At 38.1% G+C, this 11,471-nt stretch overlaps 1 protein-coding gene across 1 annotated transcript; it reads right to left on the bottom strand.

Moving 5' to 3' along the window:
- Window positions 1-668: 668 nt before the first annotated feature.
- Window positions 669-10,662, bottom strand: LOC131307559 (uncharacterized). The gene is made up of 10 exons (XM_058334128.1): window positions 10,395-10,662; window positions 9,560-9,822; window positions 8,761-8,794; window positions 7,280-7,416; window positions 6,007-6,073; window positions 5,617-5,716; window positions 4,290-4,453; window positions 2,448-2,494; window positions 2,317-2,367; window positions 669-1,221 (listed from the first exon to the last, which is right to left on the bottom strand). Exons 1-10 carry the CDS (start codon window positions 10,465-10,467, stop codon window positions 844-846), a joined length of 1,314 nt encoding a protein of 437 aa, XP_058190111.1. The 5' UTR covers window positions 10,468-10,662; the 3' UTR covers window positions 669-843.
- Between the last annotated feature and the right edge of the window lie 809 nt (window positions 10,663-11,471).

Genomic DNA, 11,471 nt, shown 5'->3' with positions numbered 1-11,471 from the left:
AACAGTTACTCGTGGAAAGAAAAGAGGAACTGTAGCAATTGTAAAATGAAATGTTGGGGAGACGAGACTGATGCAAGTCCAAAGTTGAACGTTTCCTCGCTACTTTACCGAAAATGACCAAATAGAGATCCTAATGTGGATGCTGTAAGGGTGAATGGATTATCATTACGAACCTCATTTAAGGCGAGTTAATGGAGATTTGGATTTATCTACATAGAGGTCTTCAATTTTGGATCCTAGTTTAAATTGCCTAATTGGGGGTTGAAATTGATATGAAGTTTTTGAATATGACTTCGCACGCCCTCAAACTGAGCAGAATACTAGAAATCGATTCACGAAGTTGATACCAATTAAACAAACCAATCAAACGGACATAAAAACATGATTTGATATAGTTAAGATAAATAACTACCGCCAACAATAAATCGGAAAATAAGTATTTAAAAGTTAAGAACCTTAGCAAAACAGAACTTTGAATAAAGCTCAATTGGATGGGATTCCACATAAACATGATGGAAATCACAACCCCCCTAACTTAGGTTGGCTATTTGCGGTCACAATTTTTGGCTCCACGAGTTGAATATTTTCAAAGATAGAAAAAAATATACATAGAATTTTGTTTCATTTCCATTTGACAATAAGGAGACAAGCACATTGGACACAGAGCATGACAAAGACCAAAATGTTTCTACTTGTTTTACAGCAGAAGTTAACACAGTTCTTTATAGCATTTCATATAGTACCAGCATCATGAAACAATCCCACCTTGAAAATTTGGGACAGAAGAAAGCATCAATCTAGTGACTAGTGTGGATAGAATTTTTCCAGAGTTTCGAACACAAATTAGCTAGGTGCAGATCTTCCGTTGACATTATCTTGTCGATTAGCAGGAGGCGATGCCCCTGAAAACATCTCCATCACAGATCTCAAAGCCCCCGTTAGCTCCTCGGGCATTTGCTCTCCCAAATTCACGTTTATGTTACCACCTATTCTTATCTCCGGCTCATCAACTCCATCGGCATTGATCTCTCCTTCCTGCCTATCTTGATTATGTTGTCCCTGATGCATATTTGCAGCTATGTTTCTAAACATACTTGCAATATCAACAGGAATGCCATTAGCATTGAAGGGCATAGAGGTAAATGGCGGAGGCATTGCTTGGCTCCATGACCTCCCTGCAGCCTGTTGATTTGATTCTTGATGACTTGCTGAACTTGAGCTCTGTAAGAGGAGAGAGAGGGGGGAAAAGCCTTTGAATATGTTAGAAGAAACAAAAAAGGAAAACACCTAATTAACCATCGCAACTTCACAACTTTCAAAGATGTGGAATTAAAGCTTATACTAGTGTGTTTTTTTGAAACAGCAAAAAGTTTATTAGGAAACTTGATAGGGTACATCAATTGGGGGAGAGGGGAGGGGGATCCAACCAAAGGTTGGACAAACACCTGAAGAGGGCAAACCCCTACATTCCAAGGGCAAAATGCCCGAACACCTAAGGGCCTGAATGTGCCCAGATCAATCATATACAGCACAAAAAAGGACAAACAATGCCCAGATATGAAAATTAAGCCCAAACCAGCCAAAACCCATACAAAGTACGAGCCAAGCCCACCCAAAAGGCCCAAAACCAAACCCTAAACTACAGTCACCGCCACCACCACCGACCGATTCCTTCAAGCAACCAAACCACCACCAGCAAACACCCAAACCTGACCGCGCCAAAAACACCACCAGACAAACGAGACCACCAGTGTGCCGCCGCCGCCAAACTTATCCGTTGCTCATTTAATATTCCAAGTGCAGCAAGTAGTGCTCGGATATAAACGAATTTAAACACAAACTGACAAAAACCTTTCGTAATGAATGATATCCTAACGTTTTTGGCGGAAAAAAATACTCTAGACACCAAACACCGACCAAAAAATTCAAAAAGTCTTAGGTCTTCTGCTAGCTTAGAAAATGTAAAATTACCGCACATGTTAAGTAATAATGACACATTGCTAACAGGAACTTCTTAATAAAACAAAAACACTTTCTCTATCAGGTAAAGGCTTCACAGCCAAATATGTAGTCTCGGGTTTTTTGAATTTTCCTTGATAATCCCTGGGGACTCCTTATAAATGAAGAACTGAAAAGTGTGCAGAAATCATAAGACCCGCAAAATCATCTCCTGATAATACTACTATGCAACGCAGACACACAGCCATGAGGTTTTCACCTAGGGGCCCTTCTTTACTTTCTCAATGAAATTCCTTTCCTGAAAACTAACTTGTTCTTTCCTAGAGCAACTCATTTTTAACAGAAAGTAGATATTACCTCATGATGTTCTCTCCTTCGTTGCTCCTCTTTCAACTTTTGCTCCGCCACCTAAGTGTCAAAACGGAAGTGAGATGATGATGATACAGTCTTGATGACAAGGGTGATGAAAATAACAAACAACTACTTACCCGAATGTTCTCTTTCACAGAATCATTATTCGGATCAAACTGCAAGGCTGCAGAATGAAACCTCAAATTAGGAAATAATGGAATCTGCGAAAGTAACTCTTGTAAAGACTACAATTTCCAGATTGCATCAGTCATCTGGTGATAACTGCTCTACGAGAAAATTTAGGGTCATGTCTGTCGGAATGTTTTGCTCCTTATCATGAACTCAAAAGATATCCACCTAAAGGAGCAGGACCTCGTTGGGTCATTTCGTAACCATGTTATGGTTTCAATTCAACAACGAAAATCCTATATTCAACCATGTGACGGGGTAGGAGAGTGTATCTTCACAGTGCCGATATTTTCAGGATGACTACAACTGCACAATATGATCCGTCCTGCTCTATGTAAAGTCATCAAATCAGGACCTGTCAGGCTTTCCTGGATGCATTCAGCTTAGTGACTGCTTCAGATTCTTGGATGTGTCTGTTTCTTGTGAGCAATGAAACTGTTACATAGGTTGTGTTTCTATTTTTAAACTTTGGAGTTCAACACTCATGGTACTCGTGTTTTTTATACTAAACAGCATATGACCTTGTCTCGGTTGTAAAAAGAGCAAATCACTGGAACGTAATATTTACAACTAAGGATACCAGAAAACCTGCATAGAAGTGCATTGTTGTGATGAGAACCCTATCCTTCTAAGAGTGACACACACACACATATCCGCATAACCACCGGTACCGATGTTATGCCATTCAAGTTGATAACTCTCTCGTCACACCTAGGCACTTTCATGTCTTTTACACTAGGTGTGTTACAGGGAGCGTTATTAACTAACAAATTTGGTATCGGAACAAACGTTTGTTCCAAATCCCCAAAGTTTCTCTAAAAAAACGAATGCAATAAACTAACGAGTCCCAAAAGAGTGCAGTTTTGGCAACAGAAAGATGTTGAAGAACAATCATTATGCTCCTCAGAATGTGTTTTGCATGGATAAGTTGAAGGACATTATCTGTTTTGCATGGATAATTTCGTAATCCACAAAAGCCTCCCATCATACCACATTCTAAGGAATGTGGCGTACCACGTCACCACTCCTGTTCGTCATAATGATCGTCCAAGTTAACATGTGATTGTTGGGATCCAAAGCTCCTTTAGAAGTGTCCGAGTCTGTTAGGTAGTGCTAGCATATTTCAGATGTGTCAGCAAGAAGTAGCATACGTACTACAAAAATGACACACCAGAAGAAGGTCAAATGTTTTCCCTATTCTAGACCATCGGACAAGTAGTATCTTGTTTATCTCTTCAACTGCTCATGTGACATATTCTTTTTGGTACGCATCGGCATGGTTATTTGGTTAGCTGCTGCTAATTTTCTAATTACCAACCTTACCACTCTCTTGCTGAAATAGATTTATATTATCAAGTTGAAATATATTTGTTAAAATTCCCTTCTTTACGCTTCAAATGTGCGAAGTTGATTCTGTGTCTTTTGCATCAAATGTAAAACCAACAGCCTATATTTTTTTGCACTTTGTGTAACAGGATTAGGTACCAAAGAACAACCATACTAAACTGAAGTTCAGTATCAGCATACGATTGCCCTTTAATTACTACCCATTTCAGAAAATGTTGCACATATATCAAAGAGCATTAAGAGGAGACATAAATTACCGAGTAACAAAGAGAATAATAGCCATCCTACAGCCATAAAGATTTGGAAACGTAGAGGAAGGACAACAGACAGTAAACAGAAATATGACTATTGGTTATTCCCTATTAAAGCATCATCATAATTCCAACTTGTGCATATTGTTGTATAAGCTACAAGATTCATTTCAGAATTGATATCATACCAACCTTTTTCAAAACCTTTGTCAATAGCGTCCCTGTAGTTCCCTTGTGCATAGTAAGCAAATCCTAGCCGACTGTATGCCTTGCTATAAGTAGGGTTTATTTCTATGGATTTAAGACAGTCCCTGATTGCTTCTGCATATTGATGATTCTGGGTGTAAGCAGCTGCCCTGGAAAGTGTAGATTCTATTTAACCCATCAATGTCACACAGAAAACAGCAAAATTAAAATTTTGCAGTAATTAGCCAACAGAATTAACCAATCTATTCTTTTTTCGAACAGGCAACAAGAAGAGTTAATCAATCCAAATACAGCACAAACAAATTACAGAAGGCCCCTCAAAGACAGTAAGGAATAAATCTATCCTGCATAATCAGGTAACTCATCCAATTAAGTCCAGGCTGAAATTATCTAGGACACCTAAACTTGGTATAAGCCGAACCCGTAATCCAGTCGTCTTACCCTTAAAAGCAGAGACTTGAAATGATTTGGGTGAAAATTGGGATTATTTTACAACCTTCATTCCATTGACCAAGCGCCACAACTCCAACAAAAATGTTGGAATGCATGAAAAGGCTATCTAAACGTTCAAGTCATGAGCAATAGTGTGTCAAGTGTGCGCTTGATCTTTATCCACGCTGTGACTCTCGTCTATTTTCAACAAATTTCTCTTTGATATAATAGATTCTTAAGTTCTTAACTGACTTCAACTCGCTCTCGTCAACCAACATCCTCTTCACAGAAAGGGATGTGCAAGTCTAAATCCTATTCAAGTTCTACTTTAAAATAACTAAAAAGAAAATGTAAACCTCCAGTCTCTGAAGTAATTAGCTTTTTATTAGTCTCTACAGGTATGTTTGAATTTGTGAAAGTCGAAAAGATTCGATGCGTGGATTCACATAATCAAATTCGTGGAGTTATAACGAATTTTCTGAATTCACTAAATCACGCCCTATACTGGACTAACACTCAATCTCCAGCTCAGCAACATAAATTTTGTCAGCCAATTTAGACTGACAAACTATCTGCAGATGATGTTTTGCTCACAAAAATGGAATTCTTGTGCCACAGGGATAATATTGATATCTTGAAATATGAAGCTGGAAACTTCGATTGAGTTAGCAAAATGGCCAGTTATGCTGATGCTTGTCAAAATACCTATAATTCTAGTAATAATCGAATACCATACCAAATAGACATAGTCTACAAAGAAATAAGCACCGATCAATACTGCAATCTTGCAGGAAAATAAACCAACATGTTACGAATTACAACCAATGCCTAAACCCTAAACAAAAATCATAGAATTCATCAATGTGTACTAGTTCATCACCTGTTGCAATAGTAAACAGCATTATCTTCACAAAGTGAAATAGCAAAAGTATACAGTTCAATTGCATGAGGGTATAGCTTTGACTGCATGGCCCTGTTACCTACAGAAAAGGCCAATATTACAACATGAAACAAGCTTGTACAAAACCCGAAAGAACAGTGAAATCATGCTTGGAAAAGAAATATTCACAAAATTGGAGAATCAGATTTAAGAAATCTGAATGCATAAAAAGACAAAGATAATACCCAACATGCAGAAAACCTAATCTCACTGGCTTTGAATAACAGGCAATAGATTTAATATACTTGTGTTCTTGGAAAATCAGTTAAAAACAAGCTACAACAAACCAAGTACACATCATAATAAGTAATGCATTCCATCAATTGATACCTTGTGATTTAAAGGTCTCAGCCAGGGTTTTCTCATCAAATGTCTGGCATCCAGATTTTTGCATCTCCTGTATCACAAATGCTTTTTTGACTCACCAACAGATGTGCAAGGACAAATAAAATAGGAAGGATGATGAAATAAGCACGGAAAAACCCAGAAAAACAAACAATTATAAATTGCAATACTATTAGGTGCAGAAGAACAAAATTTTCTGAGAGAAAGAAGCAAGTGAGTGAGATTTATTATATTCATCTAATGTAGTATCAATTGTTGCAGATACCAGGTCATGCTACTCAATGTTTTGAAACCAAATCTGAAGAACAAAGAAAATTTGTTTCCAACAGGAAGTACCAATTGAGATGCAAAAATTGATCCAAATCAAAACACAGGAAGTAGTATCGTGCATTTACTCATGCTTTTGGATGTGTCCATCAATCTGATAGCGTTTTCTACATTTACTGGAAAAAGTAGAATAATGGAGGTAATAGAAACGGGCATTCTGGTCATTCCAAAGGGTTGCAATCAAAATTTAAATTGATAAATTTGAGTAGATAAGGATACGTGAACCAGACCCATAGCAAATTCAATTTTCTTCCAGCCTCAAATCAACATGTTTATTCATGACAAACCAGAGAAAATTACTAGTCTATCACCTCCTATGTATTGGACTCTTTTTCAAGGCAATTTTAATTTCATAATTTAGTAGCTGATTGATTGAGTACGGTAAGTTTTTCAAAAGATTAATTCAAGCCTTCATAAGTTGATTCAAGCCTCAAACTTTCTGGAGTTTGAGTTCTTTCACGCTGGAGGAAAATAAAAAGTGGACCACACACTGAGCCTACATGCTTTGGGTAAGGTAATATTACCCTCAAACAGCTCAATAGTGCCATTAAAGGGGCAAGAATGTGGAGCATACAAGACAGCAATGGTGTGCCTAGTCGAAAAGGAAACATAGATAGAATTAAGTGTTGGTTTGGGGGCCTAGAGTGCTATTTGAAGGAATCAGATTAGCATCCAAGTAAATGGTTAGTTTTGTTCTGAGTACAAGAATTACCTTTTCCTTTATTTGTTTTTGTCTTTTATATTTGAATAGCATAGAAACATGACTTCAGAAAGGACAAGAAGCGTATAAAATGGAATGCAATTCACTACACATTTGATGACGATGATGAAGATCATTTACGTTAACTGTAGTATTCTCATTAAACTGAAGCAATCATAAACACATTCACTGGTTGCATAAAAAAGTATACCCATAAGCACATCATCATACCATTACAGCATTCTGAAATAACCGTGTTGCTTTATCCAGTTGGACCTGGTCGTCATGCCCATCAGATGTAGGCTTGAAATAATGAATTTTTTCAAGTGCACCAAAAAATTGCCCAAAAAGTTCATCTTCAGAAACCCCTGGCCAGAGACATGATGAATAAGTACAAAAGTAGTACATACATAACTAGAAGTTGCATAGTAATCAATGAGAGCTTTATCATTCTTCTTTACAAGTGACAAAACTTGTATAGAAAAATGCCCCATATTGCTTGCAAGTATGAACAAGGAATCTACAAAATCCCAAAAGATCCTAAAAATATCAAGACTAGAAAACCCACCCCAAATTCCATCTATAAAACATAGACCAATAAACTGCACACTTAAGCTGCGAATCGGCTCCTCCACACCTTGGAAAGTTCTCCTGTTGTGTTCCCTCCATAGAAACCACCCATATCTAAAGAAGCAAGTCACCACACTTAACGCCTTCGCCTACCAACCCTACCTCCACTCCAAATGATCATAATCCCTACTACCCTCCTATGAAACACCCAATATGTACCAAAAAGAGCTAGAATAAATGACCACGTTTCCCTAGGCACCAAATAATAAAGCAAAAGAGGAGAAATCGTTTCCTCGTCCCTTTTTCACATACAACACCTATTTATCACAATTCTCCACCTCCTTCTAAGCTTATCAGTGCTAAAGACTTTCCCATGGGCTATGAAGCATTGACACACCTAGAGGCCGGCGGACACGCGGGGGACACGGCAAAATATGTATAGGATGCGCCACTTGGCGTGTCCAATATATTTAATTCATGATTATAGGGGGACACGTGAGGGACACGGCAGGGGATTAAATATGCCATTTTTTAAAAATTCCGTGGGGTAAATGTGTATTACTTCAAATATTGTGGGTTGAAAGTGGAAAATGATGTATATATGATGCTTATTTATACATATTGAAGCTTCGTGATTATTCATCAATCTATATTTCCACTTAAATAAAACATGTATTATTTATTTATTTTTGCCGTGTTCCCTTCCGTGTCCGTGTCTCCATTTTTGTAAAAATCCCGTGTCCCATGTCCATGTCCATGTCCGTGCTACATAGACCATGAGACATATTACTCACAAAAAAAGCTGTCCTCAAAAGGGCCATCCTTTAATCAGCAGGATTTAAGTGGGGTTGTGACCCAATTTGACCATGTCTCTCTGGGGCTTCACCTTCCCATGTACCAAAATGCAAATAATCTTGTTTGGGAAATCCAAACTAGGGTTACAATCTTTCAGAACTGTACAACTGGGGCCCTTTCCATCGCTTCAGCAGGAAGGAGGATTGGACCTCTAGTTCTCTCTAAGGCCTCCCCTCCCATGTGCCCTGAAAAGACTTTATATAAACATTTAATAGCCTCCCAGGTGCCCCGAAAAGACCTTATATAAACATTCAATGGAATACAAACACGAGAAAGAGCCTTGTTACCTGAGGTGTGAGCTTCCCTTGCCCAATGCTCGCCCTGATAAAGTTTATGAAAGAAAATGAAAGCCAAATACAAAAAATGAAATAAGTGCCTTGTAATCAAACAAAATAGATCCAAAAATTCATACAATCAAAAAGCGATCCTATATGTATATGCATTCTTATATAAACTTCACATTTATTTAAGTGCATCACGACAGAATACAACCACAAGCTTGGCCTTTTCAACGTTACAACACAGTAGGGCACTTCTAGTAAGTTAAGCTTTTAGGGCTGGTTTGCTTGACCGGATATGAGCATAAGAGTAGACTATATATCCAGATGACCACATATCCGGTGGTTGTTTTTCGGCCCAGATTAAATACCATGGCGTGTGGTATTATTAACCCGAAGGGATAACATACGTTATGCACGATTATATATCCCCTCACTATTGGTCCAGTCAAACAGATAGGCCCTTAGTGAAGAAAGTAAACTCGAGTACCTAAAACATGTAAATAATTGAAGCCTTAGTTATCATGCAATTGCAACTTTAAAAAGCACATTAAACCGTAAAACCAAACAGCAACCATGAACATGTAACTTAAAAGAGAAAAGGACAATATCATGTCGTCATTCGTCATTCCTAAAAGCACATCTCTTCAACCAAACACAAAATATTATGCTTTGTCTCTGTTCTACCACTATTTTCTCGTTATATTTAAGGGAATGATAATTCCAGGAGAAGAGAATCAAGATTCAGAATAGCATACACATCTTAAACATGGTAGAAAAGCATTAGTGAATAGGATGAAAAATAGACCACAGGTTGTGATGCCTCGGAATGATTAGGATCAGAAGCAATCTCAGCTGAGGAAGTACTTGGTCCAACTGCTGAAAATGTTTCCCTACTCAGATCTGACTTATGTTCCTGTTTCTCACTTGCTTCACGTGAACTGAATAGGTTAACCAACAAATCAGAATCTGTCCGATGACCAACAGAAGAAGGGTCAATCTTAAAGACCTCTGACAAACACTCCTTAGCTACCTCAAGACCTTCAAGATCGACACCAGGAGCAGGTTCAACTGTACCAGAGAAACAGCCATTATAGGCAAATCAACCCCCCAAGGCATTTCAAAAGCATTCTTACATGTTTAAACAATGAAATGAAATAAAATAACAATACATCATCATTGCTATTGCAGATAATCATAAGCTTTTGCCGATGATCAAGTTTCTAGTAATAGGCACTCAACATTACGAGTAGGCAAACTCATATTAGTAGTGAGCAACTCCGACCAAGCTCTATAATGCTCCAAATCTCTATATTGAGGGGAAATTTTGTAATTTATCCCCTCTTTTCTCAGCTTGTCTACAGCATTAATTCAAACAAACAGAATAAAAAATGTACTAGTATCGAAGGCACTTCGGTTAAACGGGAAAAAATACTAACTAAATTGCACAATCAAGGCGGAAAATAATCTAGAAAAGAAATTACAAGGTCAACGTAAACTGGAAGAGTAACAACACTGCCAAAGCTACAAGTCACAATTACCAATACAATCAAACTTCAAACTTTACGTAGCGATCACAAGTAGACTATATATGTACATGTAGTGGAGAGAGAAAGTGTAGAGAGAGAGAGAGAGAGAGAGACCGGAATCGAGGAAGTCCAAGAAAGCGCCGACGATGCGGCGGCTGAGGGGAGAGTCGGTCTTCAAAATCGCCATCGTTGTGTAGAAGCGAGGGACCCTGTGCGCATGATAAGGGGCACACACCGTCGACTCTCTCTCTCTCTCTCTCTCTCTCCCTCTCTCTGTAACGGGACCGCGTTAGGCAACAGGACTGGGTTTAGCCTCTGTGTGCCTTTTGGTCGCCAATCTTAGGTTATTCTAACCTTATTCTGGACAGGGCTGATGTGAATAGGCCACAAACGAACTGAGCTCCTCGTAACGTAAGCAGTTCGAAGCATGGCTCGATTGGGCTGGGCTCATCTCGACTCGATTCGTTTAATAATCGGGCCAAACTCGAGCTCCAGTTTTGAGGTAGTTTAGTAAATGAGTCGAGCTTAATACTCTAAAGCTCGGCTCAAGAAAGCTCGACTTGAAAAGGTAAGCTCACTCGTTTATAGAGGCTCGTATGGTAAATGAATCAAGCTCGGTTCATCAAGGGTTCGGCTCGTTTATAACCGAGACGGGCTCGAGCTCCGGTTTTTGGGTCATTTAATATGCACATAGCTCAGCTCGTTTGCAGCTCTAATGTCTTCATATGAGCGTCCTTGTGATAGCGGTGGATATAAATTTGTTATTGTAACTTCAAATTCTGCTGCATATTGTAGAATTTAGTAGAAGCAAATAAACATTTTTTACCATATGACTGTAAATTTATGATTAAGCGATAGTAAAAGTTGATGTTTAATTTAAAAAGCTGAAACAATTAGCTTTTATAAAAATTAAAATCTAGGATCAGATCGGAAAATTGCCCAAGCCTGAGATTTTCAGAATTTCTTTTTTTCAGTTTTCCAAAGTCTATAGATATGCCTAGAATTTTTGGTGTTCCAAATTAATTCTGAAGGCTAGAATCTCAAATTTTGTACAAATAAGGGTGTGTCACTAACTAAAATAAGTACTCATTTTTCAAACAAGTACTTATTTTTTGAGAGAGAATGACATGTCTCGTAAAGCAAAAAATAATTAGTTAATAAATAAAAACCTTAACAGAATGGGACCTAAAT

This window comes from Rhododendron vialii, chromosome 11a, assembly GCF_030253575.1.
Source record: "Rhododendron vialii isolate Sample 1 chromosome 11a, ASM3025357v1".
Classification (NCBI taxonomy): domain Eukaryota; kingdom Viridiplantae; phylum Streptophyta; class Magnoliopsida; order Ericales; family Ericaceae; genus Rhododendron; species Rhododendron vialii.
The sequence above is the reverse complement of the archived record's forward strand: the minus strand, read 5'-3'. Positions and strand labels throughout refer to the sequence as shown.